The sequence below is a fragment of the Podarcis muralis genome, chromosome 1, assembly GCF_964188315.1.
Source record: "Podarcis muralis chromosome 1, rPodMur119.hap1.1, whole genome shotgun sequence".
NCBI lineage: Eukaryota > Metazoa > Chordata > Lepidosauria > Squamata > Lacertidae > Podarcis > Podarcis muralis.
Genome location: NC_135655.1, coordinates 4153468 through 4180695, shown reverse-complemented (window position 1 = coordinate 4180695; position 27228 = coordinate 4153468). Strand labels below are relative to the sequence as shown.

Below are 27228 nucleotides of genomic sequence, written 5' to 3'. Positions count from 1 at the left end.
GAAAGAGGGATCAGTGTGCCACCTGCGTCCCTTTTGCCGATCAACTTAGGAGGGCTTATAAAAAGGGGATTGGACAAATTCATGGGGCAGAAGGCTATCAACAGCTACTAGCCACAATGGCTATCCTCTGGTCAAAGGCAGCAATGGTTCTGAATACCAGTCACTGGAACCCGCAGGATCCTTGCGCTCGGATCCTGCTAATGTGTTTTCCATTGGGGGATCTGGGTGGCCACTGTGAGAACAGGATGGTCTGACCTAGAATGCCTCTTGTCATGTTACATTTGACTTTTGCTCAAGGTACACTGAGATGCCATATTTGGCTCTCTGGGCTGAAGTTCCCCATCCCGGCCAAACAGAATAGAAATTAAAACCGCTTGCCGGCTGGCACCCCCCGCTGTTTACAGAGTTGCTCAGCAAGCTGTTTCAGTGGCAGCAAGAGGGCGGCGAAAGAAGAGCGCTAAATCTTACTTTTGTAACGGGGATGGTGGCAGCTGCATCCCGGATGTTGGTGTAAGGAGCCTCCAGAACCAGGGCGTCGACTATGGTTCCATCTGCGGGGGGAAGAGGGGGGGAATCGGAAGATGAAAGTGGAAGTAAACGCAGTCATGGGCTGCATCAACGCAAGTCGAGTGTCGAGATCAAGGAAAGTCATAGTCTACTTGGGGACTTCCCTGGCTTTTTTCCCCCTGGACCACGTAGGACCAGTCTGGATAGTTGGCCTTGGTGAAGACTTGACGTTTTCATCCCCCCAAAAAGTTTTTGATTTGAGTTCCTACTGAAATGAGGCTGCATTTTAATGTTGTGTTTTAATCTTGTTTTTAAGTTGTATTTCAATCAATTGTTTTTATACCTGGTGTTAGCCTCCCTGAGCCCAGTCTTGGCTGGGGAGGGCAGGGTATAAATAAAAATTATTATTATTATTATTATTATTAGTCCTGCTCAGTTCTGCCTTGGTCAGACCCACACCTCAAGCAATGGAGTCAAATGACAAGAAAGAAGATTCCTACTAAACTTTAAGAAGCACTTTTGGATGGCAAGAGCTGTCAGCAGCGGAACAGACTCTCTCAAAAGGCGATGGACTTTCCTTCCTTGGAGGTTTTTAAAAAGAGGCTGGATTGACATCTGTCAGTGATTCCTTAGCTGCGATTCCTGTACTGGGGAGTTAGATCCTTGGTGTTCCCTTCCAACACTACGATTCTGCGATTTAATTCTACAATTCTACGAAAAGCCCTTGGAGGGACGCCAGGACAAATCCCTGGAGAAGGGCAGCTTTTCCCCACCAGAAGAACCAGGACAGCAAGCTATTCCAGTCCGACAGAGACAAAATATACAGAAATCCAGGCTGGCTTGAACAGTCAACTTGCAAAATTTGAGGAGGGTGTGGAGAGGGAGCCCTGTTAGCCCTCCAGAACAACTGCAAAGCGGATTCCAAGAAAATGGAGACGTGTTTGGTTGCTGCCGACACAAAATCATTGCAGGGTCGCAATCTAGTCCCCAAATGGAGGATCGCAGCTCGGAATCACATGTCGAGTTCCACTCTCATCCCATCTGTGATAGGAATTTTGAGGTCTTAGATATATGGTAATGTTCATAACCGCAGGTACATAGATCAGCACAGGAAGACCGACCTGAAGCCATTTTGATTCCTAAACTGAGCAAATGTTTTCTCTGCAAGGTCAAAGTGGGAAGCCTCCCATTGTCTTTTCCTTCACAAATCCTGTCTTAAGGGTATGTCTGTGTTTGAATAGGGTGTGAGCCTGTGACCTGGCCCAGGAACTAAGTATTTATCACTACAAAAGACTGGCCAGGCTCCCCAGGCAATCCAGTCAAGTAACCTGCCAGACAGGAGATAAACAACGACAGGAGAAAAACAACATTCAAATTTCTGTTTTAGACCGCCTTTTTTGTGATGTATGTATGATGTTTCTGGGGGTGGTCTTGATCTACAGGGTGGCAATTTCAAAAGTCTTTATAAGGCCTTGCACACCATTTTTCTGGGTTCCTCCTTTCCTGCAGGTGAGGAGAGCACCCTGTTGCAACAGATCAATAAAGATCAAGCTTACTAGCTGCCTTGCTTCTCAGTATTCTCTGGTTGGCCTCTGTTATTTTCTCCTACCAATAGGGAACCTATGTAAGGTGACTTCTCAGCTTCCTCATCACCCCAGTCTCTTCCAACCCCTATAGACCTAGGGGCAATCTATAGGCAGTTTTGAGTGAGGGGCATTGGGAAAGTGCATAGGAATGGCGTCACGAGTGAGGATTCAGCAGAAGTAGGGGAGAAAGTGAGGAGGGAGACCCAGGTGCATCTGTCATTTGTGTCGACAGCCTCTCTCTTGACTTCATACGCAAACAGATGTTGCTTCATGCAAGCGTTAACAGAGAGGTGTAAGAATAAACCGGAGAAAGAAGGGCGTTTTGAACATGCTCAGAAACACCCTTGAGGAATCCGTGTCCGCTGAAACGGATTTCAGGGCCAAATCTGTGGCTCATGCCCCCAATTTGCTCACCCTATGCAAAAGCCAAGAGTTTGGATTTGATATCCCGCTTTATCACTACCCGAAGGAGTCTCAAAGCGGCTAACCTTCTCCTTTCCCTTCCTCCCCCACAAAAAAACACACTCTGTGAGATGAGTGAGGCTGAGAGACTTCAGAGAAGTGTGACTGGCCCAAGGTCACCCAGCAGCTGCATGTGGAGGAGCGGGGAAGCGAACCCGGTTCACCAGATTACGATTCCACCGCTCTTAACCTCTACACTACACTGGCTTAGTTTAAAGGTTTAATAACCCTGTAGCACAGGCCATTTCCTACACACAAAAGCGTGCGCAAATGGCTCTCTCTAATCTGTAGCTCAAAGGCAGAGCATCTGCCTTGGCGGCAGAAGGTCGCAGGTTTGATCCCTGGTGCCTCCAAGTAGAATTTAGGAACAGGCTCCCTTGTCTAAAATGCTGGAGAGCTGTTGTCAGCAGTGGAAGCACTTTGCAGCTTCTTATGTACCCACTGGTGCTGGAGGAGACTCTTGAGAGTCCCATGGACTGCAAGAAGATCCAACCTCTCCATTCTGAAGGAAATCAGCCCTGAGTGCTCACTGGAAGGACAGATCCTGAAGCTGAGGCTCCAAGACTTTGGCCACCTCATGAGAAGAGAAGACTGCCTGGAAAAGACCTTGATGTTGGGAAAGATGGAGGGTGCAAGGAGAAGGGGACGACAGAGGACGAGATGGTGGGACAGTGTTCTCGAAGCTACCAGCATGAGTTTGACCAAACTGCTGGAGGCAGTGAAAGACAGGAGTGCCTGGCGTGCTCTGGTCCAGGGGGTCACGAAGAGTTGGACACGACTAAACGACTAAACAACAACAATGTACCCACAACCAGGCCCCCGTGGATTGTGAGGCTGTGACCCTTCCACACACAGATATTAATAATTACCTTTTTCTTTCAGCCTCCTAGCAGTGTTGGTAGCAATTCTGCAGGGAAACAGGAAAGAGGGATATTGTCACATCGCAGGCCCAGAAGATCTCTCCTGGATCAGCCCAATGACTCATTGAGCCTGACATCCTGTTCTCATGGGAACCGGCCATTATTATTATTATTATTATTATTATTATTATTATTATTATTATTTATTATTTCTACCCCACCCATCTGCCTGGGTTTCCCCACACACTCTAGGCGGTTTCCAACAAAAGATTAAAAATACATTAAAACATCAGTCAATAAAAACTTCCCTAAACAGGGCTGCCTTCAGATGTCTTCTAAACGTCAGATAGCAGTTTATTTATTTGAGATCTGATGGGAGGGCATTCCACAGGACAGGGGACACCACCAAGAAGGCCCTCTGCCTGGTTCCCTGTAACCTCACTTCTCGCAGCGAGGGAACCGCCAGAAGGCCCTCGGAGCTGGACCTCAGTGTCTGGGCAGAAGATGGGGGTGGAGACGCTCCTTCAGGGATACTGGGCCAAGGCCATTTAGGGCTTTCAAGGTCAGCACCAACACTTTGAATTGTGCTCGGAAACATACTGGGAGCCAATGTAGGTCTTTCAAGACTGGTGTTATGTGGTCTCGGCGGCTGCTCCCAGTCACCAGTCTAGCTGCCGCATTCTAGATTAGTTGTAGTTTCCGAGTCACCTTCAAAGGTAGCCCCACGTAGAGCGCATTGTAGTAGTCCAAGTGGGAGATAACCAGAGCATGCATCACTCTGGCGAGACAGTCTGTGGGCAGGGAGGGTCTCATCCTGCGTACCAGAGAGAGCTGGTAGACAGCCGCCCTGGACACAGCTGCCTGTGGGAAACCAGCGAGCAGAATTCGAACACAAGAGTGCTCTCCCCAGCTCAAACTATGTTTCAGACACTGAGGTCTTGAGTGAGGTGCCAAGTTTGTCCACAGGAGAGACAAAACCACACCTGAAGGTTGCAAGGGTCAACACTGTTTCCTCAGACCAAGATAGAGCAAAAGCTCTAGTCCCATGGAAGACAGGTAACCAGAGGTTTGAACTGGTCAATCCAGTTGCAGGTAGTTCCAAAAGTGGAACTGGTACAACAGGGGTATACTATGTGTATGACAACTATTTGTTTATGTCACTTGATACTGCACTAGCTTACACAGAAACGGTTACCTAAAAATGAGTGAGTGATGTTAGGATTTTTATCTATCCGAGGTGCTTCAGTGAGTGCTACTATTGTACTATGTTCTGTATACATCATGTGAGTGTCTGAGTGAGTGTGAGACAGGAAGTCTGAGTACCGTTGGAAGTTAGTTTCACTTCTGTATGTGATGCAGTTCTGTAAAGTAAAGGTAAAGGGACCCCTGACCATTAAGTCCAGTCGTGGCCGACTCTGGGGTTGCGGCGCTCATCTCGCTTTACTGGCCGAGGGAGCCAGCGTACAGCTTCCGGGTCATGCAGCCAGCATGACTGAGCCGTTTCTGGCGAACCAGAGCAGCGCACGGAAACGCCGTTTACCTTCCTCCCAGAGTGGTACCTATTTATCTACTTGCACTTTGACGTGCTTCCGAACTGCTAGGTTGGCAGGAGCAGGGACCGAGCAACGGGAGGTCACCCCATCACGGGGATTCGAACTGCCGACCTTCTGATCGGCAAGTCCACCTGCGTCCCGATGCAGTTCTGTACTGGTGTTCAAAGAGCACAGATGTAGTGATGGAGTCTCTGTATTATAAGACTGTAAATAAAGTAGTTTAGAACTACTAATTGAGTCTTTCTTCTGTTACGATAAGCTAGAAGACTAGAGTGCTCTTCTCAGAGGAGAGGGGTCACTTATTACCGGTCTCTCTGGACTGAGGGAGATTTACGGCCAGAGATGACCAGCAGAGAGATGTCCCAATGACTTGGGAAGTTGGTAGCCTTCCTGGGCGTGTTTCCAACAGAATCCACAATAAAGAGGGTGTCTGGAGACAGGGCTGAGAACGCAAAACCTACCCAGTGCCCATCGAGTGTCCCCAAAAGATGACTGTGCTGTTGCGGCTGCGGGCTTTAACCCAGTCGTAGACAAACAGGATGTCCGTGGTGAAGCCGTTTTCGCTGGGGTGGCCGGTGGAGTCTGCGTAGCCTGGAGGGAGGCATCGGATGAAGGTTCAGAGGGAAAACACAGCATCCGCGTGCCCCTCAAGACCCCGGCATTATTTGTGCGTTGGAACTTACCTCGGTAGTCAACAGCCAGGACGTGGAAGCCGCTGTCACTCATGGCCTGTTGAACAAACAAGCCAAAACTTCAGAAACAGAAAGCTAAAAGGAAGTCCTTCTTTGCACAGTGCAAACTATGGAACTCATTGCCACGGGAGGCAGGGGTGGCCAGCTTCGAAAGAGGATTGGACAAATTCGTGGAGGAAAAGAGGGCTGTTGTAGCTACTAGCCACGATGGATGGTCTGACTCCGTAGTCAGAGGCAGCAATGGTTCTAAACACCAGTTGCTGGAAACCAGAGGAAGGGAGAGGGGGCTCGTATTCGAATCCTGATCGTCTGCTTCCCATTGGGGCTTCTGCTTGGCTGCTATGAGAACAGGAGGGGGGACTCGATGGGCCATTGGCCTGTTCCAGCAGGCTCATCTTATGTTCTTATTTTTAAAGGGGAAGAGGGAACACCACAGCTTACCTTTGCGAAACGAACTCTGTGACTTGTTGCTCTGTAAGAGAGGTCAAAGACGAGAGCCAAGTGTTTAATCATCGTCGCCGGCGATCAAAATTGCCAACTTGCTTATTTCCAGAATGACTCATAAACAGATCACAAGCCAGCCATTAAAAGACATGGTTTAAAGCAGGGCATAGGCAAACTCCAGCCCTCCAGATGTTTGGGACTACAGTACCCATCATCCCTGACCACTGGTCCTGTTAGCTAGGGATGATGGGAATTGTAGTCCCAAACATCTGGAGGGCCGGAGTTTGCCTATGCCTGGTTTAAAGTTTTAAAGTCGTTAAATGAGCAAGACTATTCAGACTCACACCGGCCACAGGAGGGGGAATGGCGCCACCGGGATGCCCTTGGGCCTTGAACCCGGGACCATTCTGCATGCAGGGCAGGTGTCCTGCACTAAGCTACAGCCCTTCTGTCCCAACATCCAGACGATGCATGCAGGAGAACAACAACTGAGCAGGGGAATAACGAAGCATGGGCGCTGCCTTTGTTCCTTTCAGTCTCAAACTCACCTGGTCCCCCCATTGCCATGGAGATAGATTATGATGGGATTATTGTCCGCCAGGGCCTCTTCGTACCAGCTGGGGTCCTTCCCCTCAGCCTCCTCCCGCATGTTGTCAGGCAAGGAGTGCCTAAGAGGAGAAGCAAAAGGCCTATTCAACCACAGTGGGGCTGCCCCACTGCAGATGGAAAGGGGGAGCAGTGAGGCAAGTTGCATCTGCCCAGATCAGTGCACAAAGCGAGCCTTGAGCGCATCAGCTAAAAATACGGATTTGCGCACAGAGAAAGGAGAAAGCAAAAGTGAGAGCAAAGCTGCTAAGCACATGCATGGTGTTTTGCAGATACGGATCATCCTCAAGTCTTCCCTCTCTAGAAGCTCGGTCCTGGCAAAGAACTCTTAATTATTGGCTCCGTCTAAACTTAAATCCACCCGGTCTACTGCCCTTACTGACACAAGACCCCCATAAAAGTGTGTGGTTTCAAATTGTGCACCAAAAACTCCTCTCCTGCGGATTCCACCCACATCAGCTTCTCATGACGGGCTTTAATAAAGCAAAAAGGCTAATTGGACTTAGAGCAACAGAACAATCTGGCCATGATAAAGAAATTCTGTTCTTGGTATGCCTCCCCCCCCCCCCCCGTTCTCAGTTTGATTCCCTGGCACCATATTTGTATAAATTAACTATCCCAAAATACAGACATGCCTTCACACTGGCCAGATTGTTCCCCCCCCCCCCAAAAAAAAATATTTATTAGAAGTTTAGGGGTTACAAAAAGAAAAAGAAAAAGAGAGACAACAACAAAAAATTTAACAAGGCAAACATTACATTACAGTACATAAAAAGAATAACATAAAAAAAATACAACAATACAGTAAAAAAGAACAATAACATTAAAAAACCATACATCCAGTATTCCATATCTTTACCTTTCATTTGCTTGTTTCATCGACCTCCTCACACCTCCCTTTTTGTATTCTAATTCAATTAATTGTTTCCGCAAATTCTTTCCATCTTTCTCAATTTTTGTTCTATAATTTATCTTAACAGTCTAACCTTACATTTTTCTTTTTGGTCCATTATCAATCGACTTTTACTTAATTCTTTATTATATTTCTGCTAAAACCATATAACTTCATTCCAGCATCCTTCTAACATTCATTAATTTTGCAATGTTTTTGCAATGTTTTTGTAAATATACTTTATTTTTTTTCCAATCTTCTTCCACCGACTCTTCTCCCTGGTCTTGAATTCTGCCAGTCATTTCCGCCAGTTCCATGTAGTCCATCAGTTTCATCTGCCATTCTTCCCGGGTGGGTAAATCTTGTGTCTTCCAGTGCTTTGCGATGAGTATTCTTGCTGCTGTTGTAGCATACATAAAAAAAGTTCTATCCTTCTTTAGCACCAATTGGCCGACCATGCCCAGGAGGAAGGCCTCTGGTTTCTTCAGAAAGGTATATTTAAATACCATTTTCATTTCATTATAGATCATCTCCCAGAATGCCTTAATCTTTGGGCATGCCCACCAAAGGTGAAAAAATGTACCTTCAGTTTCATTACATTTCCAACATTTATTATTGGGCAAATGGTAAATCTTTGCAAGCTTGACTGGTGTTATGTACCACCTGTAGATCATTTTCATTAAATTCTCTTTTAAGGCATTACATGCCGTAAACTTCAAACCAGTGGTCCATAACTGTTCCCAGTCAGCCATCATAATATTATGTCCAACATCTTGTGCCCATTTAATCATAGCAGATTTCACCATTTCATGTTGAGTATTCCATTTCAACAGCAAGTTATACATTCTTGACAAATTCTTAACTTTCTGATCTAACAATTCTGTTTCCAATTTTGATTTTTCCACCTGGAAGCCTATTTTTTAATCCAAATTATAAGCCTCCATTATTTGATAATAGTGGAGCCAATCTCGTACTCTGTTTTTTAATTTTTCAAAGCTCTGCAGTTTTAATCTGTCACCCTCTTGTTCCAAGATTTCCCAATACTTCGGCCATTTGGCCTCCATATTGAGTTTTTTCTGAGCCTTTGCTTCCATTGGTGACAACCATCTTGGGGTTTTATTTTCTAACAAGTCCTTATATCTTATCCAAACATTAAACAATGCTTTTCTGACAATATGGTTTTTGAACGCTTTGTGTGCTTTAACCTTGTCATACCACAGATATGCATGCCAGCCAAATACATTATTGAAACCTTCCAAATCCAACAAATCCATGTTTTCAAGAAGCATCCATTCCCTCAACCAGCAAAATGCAGCTGATTCATAATAAAGTTTAAGGTCTGGCAGGGCAAATCCACCTCTTTCTTTAGCATCTGTTAATATCTTAAATTTTATACGAGGCTTCTTGCCCTACCAGACAAATCTAGAGATATCTCTCTGCCACTTCTTGAAACAGTCCATTTTGTCCAAAATTTGCAGTGTTTGAAACAAAAACAACATTCTTGGCAATACATTCATTTTTATCACAGCAATTCGACCTAGCAATGATAGCTTCAAATTTGACCATATTTCTAAGTCCTTTTTCACTTCAGTCCAGCATTTTTCATAATTATCCTTAAATAAATCCACATTATTAGCAGTCATATTAACCCCTAAATATTTCACTTTCTTAACCAGTGTCAATCCTGTCCCCTTCTGAAACTTGTCTCTCTCAATCTCAGTTAGATTTTTCTCTAATACTTTAGTTTTCATCTTATTCAACTTAAAACCTGCTACCTGACCAAATTCTTGGATCAGCACACTGGCCAGATTGGATGTGATGCCCTCTGCTGTACTTGAGGGCAGATACCAAAAGATTCCAACTGAGAAACGACTCTGCCCCTGCGGAGATGGCAATCTGGAAACAGTGGCTCATGTTCTCCTGTCCTGTCCCCTTTATAAAGATCTGAGTAATGAGATCATCACCCCACTCTTACTTACCATCCCAGGCCGCCCATCTGAGGCCACATTGTTCTTTCTTTTATCAGATCAAAATAATCAGACGATAATCTTGGTCATTTGATTGCCCTTTTTACCCATTGCTGTCTTTTTATTTGTATATATTGCTTGTTTTATGGGACGCGGGTGGCGCTGTGGGTTAAACCACAGAGCCCAGGGCTTGCCGATCAGAAGGTCGGTGGTTTGAATCCCCGCAACGGGGTGAGCTCCCGTTGCTCGGTCCCTGCTCCTGCCAACCTAGCAGTTTGAAAGCACGTCAAAGTGCAAGTAGATAAATAGGTACCGCTCCGGCGGGAAGGTAAACGGCGTTTCCATGCGCTGCTCTGGTTCGCCAGAAGCGGCTTAGTCATGCTGGCCACATGACCCGGAAGCTGTACGGCGGCTCCCTTGGCCAATAAAGCGAGATGAGCACCGCAACCCCAGAGTCGGCCACGACTGGACCTAACGGTCAGGGGTCCCTTTACCTTTACCTATTGCTTGTTTTATGTTGCCATGGCTAATGCGAATAAAGTTTTATCTATCTACGGATCATCCTCAGCCCCAGATCAGAATGGGAGCGAGACTCGGAGGGTGACATGCAGATCAGCACACGGCCCCTGCCAGGCCAAGGGGGGGGGGCCTTACTCACCAAATCCCAATAGTGATCCCCGGTTCGGAGGTGAGATAAAAGTTCCTCGTGTGATTCAGATATACTTCGGGCTTCTGGTAATCCACCCCAAAGGGAAAAGCAACTGCAAAAGAAGTTCACGTTGGAAATTTGCTCCCTGGCAAAGGCCTTGCGTTCCCCATGCGCCCCCAACACTTGTCAATGCCACACTAAGCATGCAATGAGCATCTCTGCTTTATGACTTCGAATGAATGGGCAGCAAAACCAAACCACGCGTGACATGGCAGAAGTGGACAAAGGAAAGTTTTCTTCCCTTTCTCAGAGAACTAGGACTTGTGGACATCCAGAGGGAGATTCAGGACAGAGGATAGAAATGACCTCCTCATCCACAGGGCACGGTTACACTGTGGAACTCCCTCCCACAAGACGGCCACGAACTTGGATGTCTTTAAAAGCAGATTGGAAAAATTCATGGAGGAGGAGAGGGCTACTAGCAGGCTCAAGAAGTATTGAAAAGCATTAAAAATACTCAATTAACCGAGGTTCTGCTGCCCTAGCGGAAGCCTGCCCCCCGTAATGTCGTCTTGGGGGTGGGGGAGTCTCCCAATTTACAAAATCCTGGCTGTGCTCATGGAAGAAGCGAGAGAAGCAGGCAGATGTGGAGTCGCATCCATAGCACTCACTCAAAAATCCAGAGGTTTCCACAAGCCCAAAAGGGACTGGCGGCCTCTGGATTAAACCATCCATTTCTCCCGCCTAGACAGAACACAGCAGCAGCATGTTTGCAAAGAGCTGCAGAATATGCGCACTGCCTGGGCGGCACTGGCTCCCGGTGGAGTACAGGGTCAGGTTTAAGGTGCTGGTTTTGACCTTTAAAGCCCTATGCGGCCTTGGACACTCGTACCTACGGGACCGCCTCTCCTGGTATGCCCCACGGAGGACCTTAAGGTCCACAAATAACAACACTTTGGAGGTTCTGAGCCTCAAGGTGGCTAGATTGGTCTCAACTAAGGCCAGGGCCTTTTCAGTACTGGCCCCGACTTGGTGGAACGCTCTGTCCCAAGAGACCAGGGCCCTGCGGGACTTGACATCTTTAAGCAGGGCCTGCAAGACGGAGCTGTTCCACCTGGCCTTTGGCCAAGGCACAGTCTGACCCCTATGTTTTCCCTCCCCTTACGGTTTTGATTTACGGGCTACTTTTAAAATGAGGCTGCTTTTTAAATTGCATTTTAACCTGTATTTTAAATTGGGGTGTTTTTTGTCCCCGCACCCCATTATGTTTCTGTTGTAATTTTACTGGTGTTAGCCGCCCTGGCCGGGGAGGGCGGGGTATAAATAAAATTTGTTGTTAGTAATACAGTGGTGCCCTGCAAGACGAATGCCTCGCAAGACGAAAAACTCGCTAGACGAAAGGGTTTTCCGTTTTTTGAGTCGTTCCGCAAGACGAATTTCCCTATGGGCTTGCTTCGCAAGACGAAACGACTTGCGAGTTCTTGCGAGTTTGTTTCCTTTTTCTTAAAGCCGCTAAGCCATTAATAGCCGCTAAGCCGTTAATAGCCGCTAATAGCCGCTAAGCCACTAATAGCCGCTAAGCCGCTGTGCTTCGCAAGACGAAAAAACCGCAAGATGAAGAGACTCGTGGAACGGATTAATTTCGTCTTGCGAGGCACCACTGTAATAATAATAATAATAATAATAATAATAATAATAATAATTAATAATAGATGGAGCAATGTCCTGACTCGGCTTCCTATGTTCCTTTGCTCCCAAGACAAAGCCTGTTAAGATCTTCCTCTCCTGCAGCGATGACTCAGGCCGGCAAAAACCTTCCTATTCAGACAGGCCTTTGGAAACAGACATGCAGATCTTGACCCCTGGGCAGCTGTCAGCGCAAACCGGCTTAGCCTGAGATAAAGACGATGCAAACCCTGGATCAGCAATCAATTTCCAGAAGTTCAGCCAGCCTCTGGAGAAACCTTTCGTGCGGCCCGTTTAAAGATCCCAACGCAAGCAACAGGCAAAGAGAATACTTACGGAAATTAAGAAAGACAAACTTTTGCAGCAGCGAAGGGAACATGCGGATGATGAAGGGGATGGAGGCGTACAGAATAAATACATTCAGGATCAGCGTCTTGATTTTACTGGCTTGGAACCAGTCCAGAAGCCCCCTAAAAGATAAGGAGGTAAAGAAATAATGATATTGGAAACTGCTATATATAATTACTAAGCAATTCAGATGGAAGAGATTTGAGGATGTCAAATAATATGTTTATGAAGATGGATTTTAATTAATTAAGTAAGTAAGTGTTAGTGTAGTGATGATTTGTTGTATTTTATGTTTTATATTCTTTTTTCTTTTTCCTTTATTACTGTCAACCTTTTATTTTGTTATATCTATGTATGGAAAATAATAAATATTATTATGGGGGGGAGATAAGGAGGTAAAAAGACTTAAATGAGCAAAGAAAGGACAGCGATAATTATTTCCGTATTATTTTTATTTTTTGCATTTCTATCCCCACCTGTCCTCCAAGAAACTCCAAGTGGCCTACGTAAGTTTTCCTCCTCCTCATTTAATCCCAGCAACAGCCCCGCGAGGTAGTTTCGGCTGAAATGTAGTGACTGATGAACCAAGGTCACCCACTGACCTTCACGGCTGAGTGGGAGATTTGAACCCTGGTGTGTTGGCTTTCTTATCGCAATTTTTATTTTTTAATGATGGAAAATTGATGAAGATGTGGCCATTTGTTTAAAATTTTGTTGACAAGGCCAGGAATATTACTTACACCCGAGGAGTACATATAGCTCAATGAGGATAAAATTTGGTGGAAACCATGTCTTTTAAAGAATTAGTGGCTTATAAGCAATAGTGGCTTTCTCACAAGCATACGTCTTTTTTAAGAGTAGAATAAGAAGTCGGAGAAGTTTTAATTATAATTATAATTTAATTATAATTACTAGTCAAATTTGTCTGCCCGGGCCTCTGCCTGGCTCTGCAAGGCCCTGCCTAAATCTGCCCTCGAGTGCCACTCCTGCAGGAGAGCGATGACACGAGACGGGGCCTTCTCAGTCGTGGCACCTCACCTGTGGAACTCCCATCAGAGCGACATTCAGTCTGCCCTCAATATTTGAGATACTAAAGAGGAGGCCAGTGGCCGTTTTGTTTGGCCAGGCATACGGACCACACAACAGACGTCAAATAGATAAACAACTATAGGACTTTTAGAAGACATCCCTGTACAGTGAAGTTTTTATACGTTTGGGGTTTTATACTGGCTTTCTTTAAAGCTGCCTTGGGCAGCATCTAAATTATTGTTCTTGTTCTTGTTATCGTCGTTGTTTGGTTTTAAATTACCGTATTTTTCGCTCTATAAGACGCACCAGACCACAAGACGCACCTAGTTTTTGGAGGAGGAAAACAAGAAAAAAAATATTCTGAATCTCAGAAGCCAGAACAGCAAGAGAGATCGCTGCACAGTGAAAGCAGCGATCCCTCTTGCTGTTCTGGCTTCTGGGATAGCTGCGCAGCCTGCATTCGCTCCATAAGATGCACACACATTTCCCCTTACTTTTTAGGAGGGAAAAAGTGAGTCTTACAGAGCAAAAAATACGGTACCTGTATAATTGTTTCCTTTATTTCTGCAGTTTGCTGCCTTGTGCTCTAAGCTGGACAGGCAAGATACTAAAGAGTTTTGTATAAGAAAACAAAATAAATAAATTCTTTAGCTGCAATTCCTACACTGTAGAGGGTTGGACTAGATTAGCTAACCACCTCCCTCCTCCGTCTTGCTAGATTTTTACACAAGAGAGATGCAGATAATGCTCTTAGCTTCTGATGCAACAGTTGGCTCAGCACATAACCCAGCTGATGAGCGATTTCGCTTTGAAGGTGCTTTGGCAAGGCATCGAAACACACCCAAGAGAGGCAGCAACTCACCTTGCTGTGATGCAGCAACCAAATCACAACCGCAATAGTCAGCTTCCAAATAAGCAGAACTCGGTTGAGTAACACCTGAGAACAACACCCCCAGAGCTCACATTGCCCTTGCTCCCTACCCTTAGGTATTGGCGACACCACAGACTCCAAAAAGCTGCCAAAGCACTTGCACACTCCCAGCATGTTGCAACAGAGTCAGCTGCAGCAAGTGCCTATTGCCCAGTGCCAGTGCCGTCACTCGCGCACGTCTTCCTCTCTCATCCCTGGAGGCAGTTCTGCAGCTGTTCCCACCCTTTTCATTTAATGAAACAGCTACAGGCCGGCTGTCGTAATAAACAGCAAGGGGTTTCGCGGGATAAAAACCGAGAAAATAAAACGGCGAAATGTCACAGCGAATCCCAAGCATTGCTGAATTTATTTACTGTACTTAGTTACAGTGGAAGATGCTTTAGTGTGTGAATGGAGGGCCAGATCAGAGTGGCCTGAGAGTTTTATTGTTTGTTTGTTTCTTACGTTTATATCAAGGCGGTGTGCGTTGTTCTCCTCACAACAACCCTGTGAGGTAGGTTAGGCTGAGAGAAGATGAATAGCCCAAGTTCATCCAATGCACTTCATGGTTGAGGGGAGATTCGAAAGCCAGTCCTGGGTTCGAATCCCCACTCAGCCATGCAGCTCATGGGGTGCCCTTGGGCCACCAGAAGACAACACAGTTTACATAGTAAACTGATCAGGGCTGTGACTCTTGACAGGCCCAGAAAAAAGTTGCTCATGAAGGCTCATTATTTTAATTACAGCTTATCACCTGGGCCTATCTGTAGGCAGGTATTTCAGCATTAGAAATAGCCCTGGAGCCCAGCTCTGTGTGTTCGTATGGAGGCAGGAAAGCTGGAAGAAGGGAGATTATTTCCCACACAGTCTGGCTGCCCTGAGGTGGAAGGAGCAACAGTGAGAGGCTCCTGTAGGACCCTCAAACTTTTATAATAATAATAATTTATTATTTGTACCCCGCCCATCTGGCTGGATTTCCCCAGCCACTCTGGGTGGCTTCCAACAAAGATGAAAGATACACTAAAATGTCACATATTAAAAACTTCCCTGAACAGGGCTGCCTTCAGATGTCTTCTGAATGTCAGGAAGATGTTTATCGCTTTGACATCTGATGGGAGGGCATTCCACAGGGCGGGCGCCACTACCAAGAAGGCCCTCTGCCTGGTTCCCTGTAACTTGGCCTCTCGCAGTGAGGGAACCACCAGAAGGCCCTCGGCGCTGGACCTCAGCGTCCGGGCAGAACGATGGGGGAGGAGACGCTCCTTCAGATATACTGGACCGAGGCCATTTAGGGCTTTAAAGGTCAGCACCAACACTTTGAATTGTGCTCGGAAACGTACTGGGAGCCAATGTAGGTCTATCAGGACCGGTGTTATGTGGTCCTGGCGGCCACTCCCAGTCACCAGTCTAGCTGCCGCATTCTGGATTAGTTGTAGTTTCCGGGTCACCTTCAAAGGTAGCACCACGTAGAGCGCATTGCAGTATTCCAAGCGGGAGATAACCAGAGCATGTACCACTCCGGCGAGACAGTCTGCAGGCAGATAGGGTCTCAGCCTACGTACCAGATGGAGCTGGTAAACAGCTGCCCTGGACACAGATTTGACCTGTGCCTCCATGGACAGCTGTGAGTCCAAAATGACTCCCAGGCTGCGCACCTGGTCTTTCAGGGGCACAGTTACCCCATTCAAGACCAGGGAATCCTCCACACCTGCCCGCCTCCTGTCCCCCAAAAACAGTACTTCTGTCTTGTCAAGATTCAACCTCAATCTATTAGCTGCCATCCATCCTCCAACTGCCTCCAGACACTCACACAGGACCTTCACCGCCCTCACTGGTTCTGATTTAAAAGAGAGGTAGAGCTGGATATCATCCGCATACTGATGAACACCCAGCCCAAACCTCCTGATGATCTCTCCCAGTGGCTGCATGTAAATGTTGAAAAGCATGGGGGAGAGGACAGAACCCTGAGGCACCCCACAAGTGAGAGCCCAGGGGTCTGAACACTCATCCCCCACCACCACTTTCTGAACACGGCCCAGGAGGAAGGAGCGGAACCACTGTATGACAGTGCCCCCAGCTCCCAGCCCCTCAAGACGGTCCAGAAGGATGTTATGGTCGATGGTATCAAACGCCACTGAGAGATCCAGCAGAACTAGGAAACAGCTCTCACCTTTGTCCCTAGCCCGCCGGAGATCATCAACCAGTGCGACCAAGGCAGTTTCAGTCCCATGATGAAGCCTGAATCCCGACTGGAAGGGATCCAAATGGTCTGCTTCTTCCAGGCGTGCCTGGAGTTGTTCAGCAACCGCTCGCTCAATCACCTTGCCCAAGAATGGAAGATTTGAGACTGGGCGATAATTGGCCATCGTGGCCACATCTAAAGATGGTTTTTTAAGAAGCGGTTTAATAACCGCCTCTTTCAGTGGGTCTGGGAAGGCTCCCTCACGGAGGGAAGCATTCACCACCCCACGAAGCCCATTGCCCAGTCCTTCCCGGCTAGCTTTTATAAGCCAGGATGGGCAAGGATCCAGGAGACAGGTGGTTGGTTTCACTCATCCAAGCAGCCTGTCCACATCCTCGGAGGTCATAGAATCATAGAGTTGGAAGAGACCACAAGGGCCATCGAGTTCAACCCCCTGCCAAGCAGGAAACACCATCAGAGCACTCCTGACATATGGTTGTCAAGCCTCTGCTTAAAGACCTCCAAAGAAGGAGACTCCACCACACTCCTTGGCAGCAAATTCCACTGTCGAACAGCTCTTACTGTCAGGAAGTTCTTCCTAATGTTTAGGTGGAATCTTCTTTCTTGTAGTTTGGATCCATTGCTCCGTGTCCGCTTCTCTGGAGCAGCAGAAAACAACCTTTCTCCCTCCTCCTCTCACAGATTGGAATTGATCCCACACAACTTGACTAGACAGGACTCTAGCACTCTCCTGCCCTGGCCCTGCTCCCGAATCTGAGCGATTTTATCTGCAAAAAACTTCATTGCAGGAGATCAATTGGCCCGTACTGGGCCCCGATGTCGCAGGTGGTTCCGCTAAATTGTGAACCACCTGAAAAAGTCTCCTGCTGCTGTTTTCTGCAGATGCAATAGAGGCGGCAAAGAATGTCTTCTTCACCGTCGCTATCGCCACTTGGTAGGCTCGACGTTGAGCTCTAACCTGTGTCCGGTCAGATTCGGAATGAGTTATCCGCCACCGGTGCTCTAGCCGTCTCAACGATTGTTTCATTGCCCTCAGATCTGTGGAAAACCACGGGGCTGTCCGGGCTCCATGCAATCGGAGAGGGCGCTTCGGAGCCTAACAGTCAATAGCCCTGGTTAACTCCACATTCCAGCGGGCCACCAGGGAATCGGCTGAAAGGCCATCAACATGGGATAGAGCATCCCCTACCACTCTCTGGAAACCATTTGGATCCATTAAGTGGCGGGGGCGGACCATCCGAATCGGTCCCACCTCCCTGCAGAGGGGATGGGTCGCAGAGAAGTCCAGTTGCACCAGGAAGTGATCTGCTGGAATGAAGCTTACGGGTCAAAGTGAACAAGACTCTGTTGCCTCCTTTTGTTCTCCTTCCCCTCTGCCACCATAGCAAACTCTGTGAGGGCAGGATTATTATTTTTTTTTACATAAATACACACACATGGAGGGGAGGGTGCCCAGAGCATGTGCAGAGTGCCCTGCCCATGCTACTGACTTGCCCCCCCCCCCGCAAAAAATATACCGATATTAACAGAAGGCCTCTATGCCAGATGGAGAAGACAGAAATGGGAGCGAGGCAGGAGGGCATGGAAGAACATAAATGCACTCTGCACATTCTCAGAGGCACTCAACTACCGTAACTCTGAAAACCAGCCCTTGGCACGATTGCCCTCAATTCCCTAGCCCCAGAGTAGCGGGGGGGGGGGGAGAGGAAGAAGGAGGGGGCATTGCAAGGTACCATTGCAGTTGTTTAGTCATTTAGTCGTGCCCCTGGACCAGAGCACGCCAGGCCCTCCTGTCTTCCACTGCCTCCCGCAGTTTGGTCAAACTCATGCTGGTAGCTTGGAGAACACTGTCCCACCATCTCGTCCTCTGTCGCCCCCTTCTCCTTGTGCCCTCAATCTTTCCTAGCATCAGGGTCTCCTCCAGGGAGTCTTCTCTTCTCATGAGGTGGCCAAAGTATTGGAGCCTCAGCTTCAGGATCTGTCCTTCCAGTGAGCACTCAGGACTGATTTCCTTAAGAATGGAGAGGTTGGATCTTTTTTTTTTTTTTTTTAAGATAATATTTATTAAAGTTTCAAACAAAATTACAATAATACAAGAAAAGTAAGAAAAAGAAAAAAGAAAATACAAAAAACAGAAAAAATAAAATAACAATTAAAAACAAGTTACAGATGGGTAGCCGTGTTGGTCTGCCATAGTCAAAACAAAAAAAATTCCTTCCAGTAGCACCTTAAAGACCAACTAAGTTAGTTCTTGGTATGAGCTTTCGTGTGCATGCACACTTCTTCAGATACACTGAAACAGAAGTTGCCAGATCCTTCTATATAGTGAGAAGGTGGGGAGGGGTATTACTCAGAGGAGGGTGGGGATGGGTGATTGGCAGATAGCTGTGATGAGCCTGTTGACGACTATTAACGACTGCATTAGGTCTTACAGGTTATATGGACACTGTTCTGAAACCATATGCCATCAGTGCTCCCAGCTATGTACGTGACACCACAGATTTCCTGAGGAAAATACAATCTTTAAATAATCTTCCCAACAACACTATACTAGCTACTATGGATGTGGAATCTCTGTATACCAACATCCCACACAACGATGGTTTACAAGCTATAAGGAACACCATTTCAGATAAAACCACAGCGGACTTTGCCACCAAACTCTGCCAATTTGTCCTTACCCACAACAACTTCAAATTCGGTGATGACCTGTTCCTTCAGATCAGCGGCACAGCAATGGGCACCCGCATGGCCCCACAGTATGCCAACATCTTCATGGCAGATTTAGAACAACGTTTCCTAAACTCCTACCCACTCAAACCTCTCTTGTACCTGCGATACATTGATGATATTTTTATCATCTGGACACATGGTCAACAGACCCTGAACACCTTCCACCAGAAATTCAATGATTTTCACCCCACAATCAACCTAACAATGAATCAATCTATGCAAGAAATACATTTTTTGGACACTACTATAAAAATACAGGATGGGCGCATAGACACCACCTTATACCGTAAACCAACTGACCGACAAACATATCTACATGCCTCTAGCCACCATCCCAAACATACCAAACAGTCCATTGTTTATAGCCAGGCACTACGTTACAGCCGTATCTGTTCCAATTCTACAGACAGAGACTCTCACCTAAGAGATCTACAGCAAACCTTTTTAGAACTAAAATACCCAGCAGATGAAGTTAGACAACAGATCAACAGAGCCAGACTGATACCCAGAGAGAACTTGCTGCAAGACAGACCCAAAAAAGAAAATAACAGAACTCCTCTAGTCATCACATACAGCTCCCAAGTTAAAACAGTACAACGCATCATCAGAGATCTACAACCTCTCCTGGACAATGACAGTTCTCTTTCTCAAACTCTGGGAGGAAGACCTTTCATTGCCTACAGACAGCCACCCAATCTTAAACAACTCCTAACCCACAATAATACTACAACCAGACTTAACACGGACACTGGCACCAGAGCCTGCAATAAACCCAGATGCCAACTTTGCTGCCACATACACCCGGACAACACCATTACTGGCCCCAACAACATCACACACACCATCTCTGGACTATTTAATTGCTCATCGTCTAACATTGTGTATGCCATCAAATGCCAACAGTGTCCTTCAGCTCTCTATATTGGACAAACAGGCCAAACCTTACGCCAAAGAATAAACGGACATAAATCTGACATCAAGAATCACAAGACAGAGAAACCAGTAGGAGAACACTTCAATCTCCCAGGACATTCTATACAAGATCTCAAAGTAGCTGTTTTACTACAAAGGAATTTCAGAAATAGACTGGAAAGAGAAGCTGCTGAATTGCAAATCATTACCAAACTTAAAACCATGGAGACACCTGGCCTGAATAAAGACATTGGATTCTTATCTCACTATACATGACAAAGCCATTTTTCACCTTCTCACCCCTTGCTTTTTCCTGTAAGACCTAATGCAGTCGTTAATAGTCGTCAACAGGCTCATCACAGCTATCTGCCAATCACCCATCCCCACCCTCCTCTGAGTAATACCCCTCCCCACCTTCTCACTATATAGAAGGATCTGGCAACTTCTGTTTCAGTGTATCTGAAGAAGTGTGCATGCACACGAAAGCTCATACCAAGAACTAACTTAGTTGGTCTTTAAGGTGCTACTGGAAGGAATTTTTTTTTGTTTTAATTAAAAACAAATCAGTCTTTCCATATCTTGTCTTTCATTCACTTGTTTCCCTGACCTCCTCACACCTCCCTTTTTTGCATTCCAGTTCAATTAGTTAATTCAGCAAATCCTTTCCCTCTTTGTTTTTATCTTAGTCCTTTATCTTAGTATATTATTACTTCAAGTTCACATCTATTAACAATCCATTTTTACATAGACCTTTATAACATTGCTGCTAAAACCACTTAACTTCATTCCAACATCATTCTAACATTCATTAATTTTGCAGTATTTCTGTAGATAGTCTTTACATTTCTTCCAATCTTCTTCCACCGACTCTTCTCCCTGGTCTCGGATTCTGCCAGTCATCTCCGCCAGTTCCATATAGTCCATCACCTTCATCTGCCATTCTTCCAGTGTGGGTAGATCTTGTGTCTTCCAATACTTTGCAATAAGTATTCTCGCTGCTGTTGTAGCATACATAAAGTTCTATCCTTCTTTGGCACCAATTGGCCGACAATGCCAAGGAGAAAGGCCTCTGGTTTCTTCAGGAAGGTATATTTAAATACCGTTTTCATTTCGTTATATATCATCTCCCAGAAAACCTTAATCCTTGGGCACGTCCACCAAAGGTGAAAGAATGTACCTTCAGTTTCTTTACATTTCCAACACTTATTATCGGGCAAATGATAGATTTTTGCAAGCTTGACTGGTGTCATGTACCACCTGTATATCATTTTCATAATATTCTCTATTAGGGCTTTACATGTCGTGAACTTCATACCTGTGGTCCATAACTGTTCCCAGTCAGCCATCATAATGTTATGTCCAACATCTTGTGCCCATTTAATCATAGCAGATTTCACCGTTTCATCCTGAGTATTCCATTTCAACAGCAAGCTATACATTCTTGACAGTCTTAGTTTTGGGATCTAACAGTTCTGTTTCCAATTTTGATTTTTCCACCTGGAAGCCTTCTTCTTGCAGTCCATGGGACTCTCAAGAGTCTCCTCCAGCACCACAATTCCAAAGCATCCATTCTTCGGCGATCAGCCTTCTTGATGGTCCAGCTCTCACTTCCATACAGGCGTGTGCTAATTTTAAATAGTTGTTGCTGTTAATCTATTGCATTTATATCCCACCTTTTTTCTCCAAGGAGCTCAAGGGGGCACACATGCCCCCCCTTAATCCCCACAACAGCCCTGTGAGGTAAGTCAGGCAGAGAGAAGGCAGGGACTCGCCCAGGGTCACCCGGGGAGAGCTTCATGGGCGAGTGGAGATTCGAACCTGGGTCTTCTGGGCCCTAGTCAGACACTCTGACCTCTGCCCCACACTGGTGGAGCCAATAAAGAGGATGGGTTGCTGGGATCTTGCAAGCAATGGGCTTTTGCAAGATGTCTAGACAGTTTGGAAGCAAAGCCAAAAAGGGGTTTTGATGTGTGGGTGTGTTTTTAATGGGCAGAAGGTCTCATCTTGAAACAGCTCTCCTGGCATCTCTTGCAGATGGCAGACCAGAGGATTTTGGCCTCTGCCTACCTCCAGAGACATGGCCTCAGTTAAGAGGGTCCGGGAGGGAGAGCGTGGGGCAAAGACCCCACACCGAAGACCCTGAAGCCCAAAGGTGTGTCTCACCCCCATTTTTTGGCCTCTGAGCTTTTGCAAGAGCAACGGCGTTTAAGCAAGGAGCATTGCACTTCCAGGCTTGGACAAGATCCCATCAGTGGGATGGGCAGGTACAGGATGGGTACCAGCGGCCTTCGTCCCACTCGCCCACGGCTAACTGGCTGGCTCCAGAAACAGCACTGCAGATTTCCTAATGTGCAACAGTTCACACCCACTGTGCCGCCACACTAGGGATTTAAATGACAGCTCTGGTTAAATCTGGGGTGCAAATAAGTTTCCCAAACACCACCTTAGCATTAAATGCTTGCTAGGCCAAGGTTTGCAGTGGAGGAGAATGAACTGTGACAAAAGCACAGCTTTTCGTAACACCAGCAACTCACGGGCATCAAACAAAACTGAGTGCTGGAAGATTGAGGAGAGATAACATAATGTTGTCCTTCACGCAGCACAGTTAAATTATGGAACTCACTCGAGTCCCACAGAAGGCAGGGATGTCTCCAAAAACAGGCCGCTCATTCTAGAAGTCTAGAACTTGGGAGAGGCCAGGGTTCAAATCCCGCCCCCCTCGGCCATGAAGCTCAGTGGGCTCACACTCAGTTGATCACACTCAGCCTGACCTACCTCACAGGGTTGTTGTGGGGGTTAATGAAGGAAGGGGAGAATGATGTACAGTGGTACCTCGCAAGACGAATGCCTCGCAAGACAAAAAAACTTGCTAGACGAAAGGGTTTTTTGTTTTTTGAGCTGCTTCGCAAGACGATTTTCCCTATGGGCTTGCTTCGCAAGACGGAAACGTCTTGCAAGTTTGTTTCCTTTTTCTTAAAACCGTTAATACAGTTGCGACTTGACTTCGAGGAGCAACTCATAGAACGCAGTGTGGTAGCCTTTTTTGAGGTTTTTAAAAACTTTGGTGATTTTTGAAGCTTTTCCAAAACTTTCCCAACACCGTGCTTCGCAAGACGAAAAAAATCGCAAGACGACAAAACTCGCGGAACGAATTAATTTCGTCTTGCGAGGCACCACTGTACTCATTGGAGAAAAGGGTGGACTATAAATATTACTGTATTATTATTATGCAATAAGTAAATCATGGGACGCGGGTGGCGCTGTGGGTTAAACCACAGAGCCTAAGACTTGCCAACCACAAGGTTGGCGTTCAAATCCCCGCGACAGGATGAGCTCCCGTTGCTCGGTCCCTGCTCCTGCCAACCTAGCAGTTTGAAAGCACATCAAAGTGCAAGTAGATAAATAGGTACCACTCCGGCGGGAAGGTAAACGGCGTTTCCGTGCGCTGCTCTGGTTCGCCAGAAGCGGCTTAGTCCTGCTGGCCACATGACCCGGAAGCTGTACGCCAGCTCCCTCAGCCAATAAAGCGAGATGAGCGCCGCAACCCCAGAGTCGGCCACGACTGGACCTGATGGTCAGGGGTCCCTTTACCTTTACCTAAATCATAAGCAAACAAACTGGAACATTGAATTGGAACTGGAATGTCCTGGTTTGGAAAGCTTGAATCACTGGCACCCATCCTGAAAGCCATTAAAAAACTTGATCACATGCATGCTTACTCTGAAGCAGTGGCGTAGCGTGGGTTGTCAGCACCCGGGGCAAGGCAAGTAATTTGCGCCCCCTAACCCGTGGATTTGCGCCCCCTAACCCGTGGATTTGCCCTAACCCCAGATGTTGCGCCCGGTGCGGCCGGCCCCCCCTGCACCCCCCACGCTACGCCACTGCTCTGAAGCGATTCCCACCGCAATCAAGGCAACTTTACTCCCTAAAGCACTTTCCCCTAAGCTGGCGCCTCCAAGATGTTGCTAGCTAGACAACTGCTCCCCACATCCCTGACCGGCTAGAACACTCTGCCCTGAAGCTCATTCTCAGCCTAGCCTAGCCTGCAGGGTTGTTCGAAAGACAAAACGGGGACTAAACGAGGGAAGGGGGGGTGGATAGAAATGTGACAAGCAAAATTCCTTTTGGCCGGTGCTGAATCCCGCCATCTTTCCGCTCTCCCTCTCCCAAGCCTCGCCAAACTCCCCGTTCCAAAACATCCCTTTTCAGGTCATCGCGCGCGCGCTCCGTTCCCAATTCCAGCCTCTCTTGAAAACAAAGGATGCTCAAAATGCATGTGACCTTATTTTTTTTTTGTCTGAGCCTGAAATAAAAACAAACCCCTCCTCCTCGCCAGCGCGTGATGAAAACCGGCAGCGAGAGAGCGAGGAAGCGAGCGGATGGGATGGCGGATGGAAGCGGGGAGCGCTCAGAGCCTCGCCGGGTGGAGAGGCGCAGGTGGCCGGAGCGCGCAAAGCGGGGCGACTTAGAATCCTGGAATGGTAGCCTTGCAAGGGACCCCCAAAGGCCATCCAGCCCAACCCACTGCGATGCAGAATTCCCGCGATGGAGAGGCGCACCAGCTCCCTGACTTACCCGGCAGGTTGCCGGGGGGCCCTTGCTGCGGACGCGGCCTGACCCAGGTTGGAAGAGGCGGCGATCCCCTTGCCCTGCGCCCCCGAAGGCGCCTCCTGGGCGCGCCGCTTCATCCTTCGCCAAGCCGAGCCGCCTGCTCCGGGTCCGAGTGCGCGGCGGCGCCCGCGGAAGCGCCTTCTCCCCGTCTCCCTTCGCAAGGGGCGAGGCCAGGGCGGAGCGCGCCTCTCGCTGGGGCGGGGCTCGCCTGCCCGCCTGCCCACTTAGGACCGGTCCGAGCTCCCAGAGCCTGATAGACTGCGCTGATAGCGTGCGACTATGCATGAGCTATAAGAATAATAATAATAATAATAATAATAATAATAATAATAATAATAATAATAATAATAATAATTTATTATTTATACCCCGCCCATCTGGCTGGGCCTCCCCAGCCACTCTGGGCGGCTTCCATAAAAACCAAAAATACAGTAAAATATCACACGTTAAAAACTTCCCTGAACAGGGCTGCCTTAAGATGTCTTCTGAATGTCAGGTAGTTGTTTATCGCTTTGACATCTGAAGGGAGGGCGTTCCACAGGGTGGGTGCCACCACCGAGAAGGCCCTCTGCCTGGTTCCTTGTAGCTTTGCTTCTCGCAATGAGGGAACCGCCAGAAGGCCCTTGGCGCTGGACCTCAGCGTCCAGGCAGAATGATGGGGGTGGAGACGATCCTTCAGGTATACTGGGCCGAGGCCGTTTAGGGCTTTAAAGGTCAGCACCAACACTTTGAATTGTGCTTGGAAACGTACTGGGAGCCAATGTAGCTGTTGTGCATTTGCGCGCCATCATCCGACAAGTGGTTTGGCAGGTTTTCTAAAATCGTTTTTATTAATAATAAATAATAAAATAATAAATAATAATAATAAAATTTATTGTTATTATTATTATTATTATTCATTTCCTCCCGCAGAATCGGTAACAAAGCAGCCACAAAACAATCCATGTCATTTCTATAAGTCATAAAACGTGGCAAGACTCACAAAACGGGGGATAAATATTATTTTACAGTACATAATGATTGAAATAAATCAATTAAATAGATTCTGCAATGAATCAACTTGGGAAACATAGAATAACAGAAGTGAGCCAATGAGTCGTGCCTGCTTATGTGCTCCATTTTGCAGTATATGCTGTCAGTATTTCTCATCCATGTGTTGTTTTATATGTATCTTTAATAAAATCACACCACATACTGTAAAAATTAACTTTTTTTCTGGTCACCTCAATTGTTCCATTTTTGGCAGGTTTGTAGCTTGCTCAAAGTGGGTGTGGATAAAATCAATGGCTGATACAGGACATCAATAAAAAGGAAAAAATATTAAAAACACCAGCCCAAAGCCCTGCAGCACCTGAAAGGCATGTAAGCTTTCATGAAGTCTGAACTGACTTCTGCTGCCACTGTTTGTGGGCCTGCCCTTGACGGTGCTTTTGCTGGGTTTGTCTTTATTTATTTATTAGTTCTTGTGAAGCGCCCTGGAAGTTTTTATGTGGTGGGTGGTAAATGGAAACCGTTTAAAGCAGCATTCCAGATGTTTGGGACTACAGCCCCAGCCAAAGCAATTGGAGGGCATCAAGTTGGCAAATACTTTTTAAAAAGATTGCATAACAGAAACCACAGAGCAAGTCTGGTATAGGAATATTCCGCATCAGCACCTTAGGCCTGGGAGTTCTGCCCACATGTGAGTTATTGCACTTTGCCTGGGAGAAGGCCAGTTCCCAAGGCGATAAGGGTGAGGTGACTTGCCTGGAGCCCTGACAGGTGGAGAATATCAAACTGTTACATCTTCCCCGCAAAACCTTGCAGACAGCACATGCTGTCTCTCACAGCTGTCTTGCCATTGCAGCAAGAGGTGATCTACTGCCTCTATTTTGTCAGTAACTCCTACTTACCTGATGCAACATCAGTTTGGATGGAAGGTGCACATGGAGAGAAAAATTGCCCTGTTGGGATGAGAAATGCCACGCAAACCCTCCAACGAGAGAGGAGGCGAAGACATCTTTGGCTGCCTCTAGAGACTGTCATTATTTTGCAGGAGGGATTCAGCCACATACCTGAAATTCAAGTTTGTGCAGTTGGAAGTGGATCACCACACCTTTATACTGAGCTTGGAAAGTTCCTTTTTAAAGAGGAGCTACTTTACCTTTAGGGATGCAGGTGGTGCTGTGGGTTAAACCACAAAGCCTAGGACTTGCTGATCAGAAGGTTGGCGGTTTGAATCCCCGCGACGGAGTGAGCTCTGGTTGCTTGGTCCCTGCTCCTGCTAACCTAGTAGTTAGAAAGCATGTCAAAGTGCAAGTAGATAAATAGGTACCGCTCTGGCGGGAAGGTAAACGGCATTTCCGTGTGCTGCTCTGGTTCACCAGAAGCGGCTTAGTCATGCTGGCCGCATGACCCGGAAGCTGTCTGTGGACAAACACCGGCTCCCTCGGCCTATAAAGCGAGATGGACCTAATGGTCCGGGGTCCCTTTACCTTTACTAACTTTACCTTTTACCAGCTTCGTCTGGTTTAGCAACTATGGCCATTCTTGGGCAGGGATAGCCTGACCACGGAAGTCCATGCATTTGTCACCTCAA

At 47.0% G+C, this 27228-nt stretch overlaps 1 protein-coding gene across 1 annotated transcript in view; it reads right to left on the bottom strand.

Annotated features, from left to right (window-relative positions):
- ABHD12B (abhydrolase domain containing 12B) overlaps positions 1-24825 on the bottom strand; it is a 37432-nt gene extending 12607 nt beyond the window's left edge. The window contains exons 1-9 of the mRNA XM_028721634.2: positions 24615-24825; positions 12241-12374; positions 10228-10330; positions 6653-6772; positions 6102-6132; positions 5652-5697; positions 5430-5559; positions 3425-3462; positions 469-551 (exon numbers count right to left, since the gene is read on the bottom strand). Coding sequence (XP_028577467.2) covers positions 469-551; positions 3425-3462; positions 5430-5559; positions 5652-5697; positions 6102-6132; positions 6653-6772; positions 10228-10330; positions 12241-12374; positions 24615-24727 — 798 coding nt within the window. The 5' untranslated portion in view covers positions 24728-24825. The remainder of the gene's footprint in view (positions 1-468; positions 552-3424; positions 3463-5429; positions 5560-5651; positions 5698-6101; positions 6133-6652; positions 6773-10227; positions 10331-12240; positions 12375-24614) is intronic.
- Between the last annotated feature and the right edge of the window lie 2403 nt (positions 24826-27228).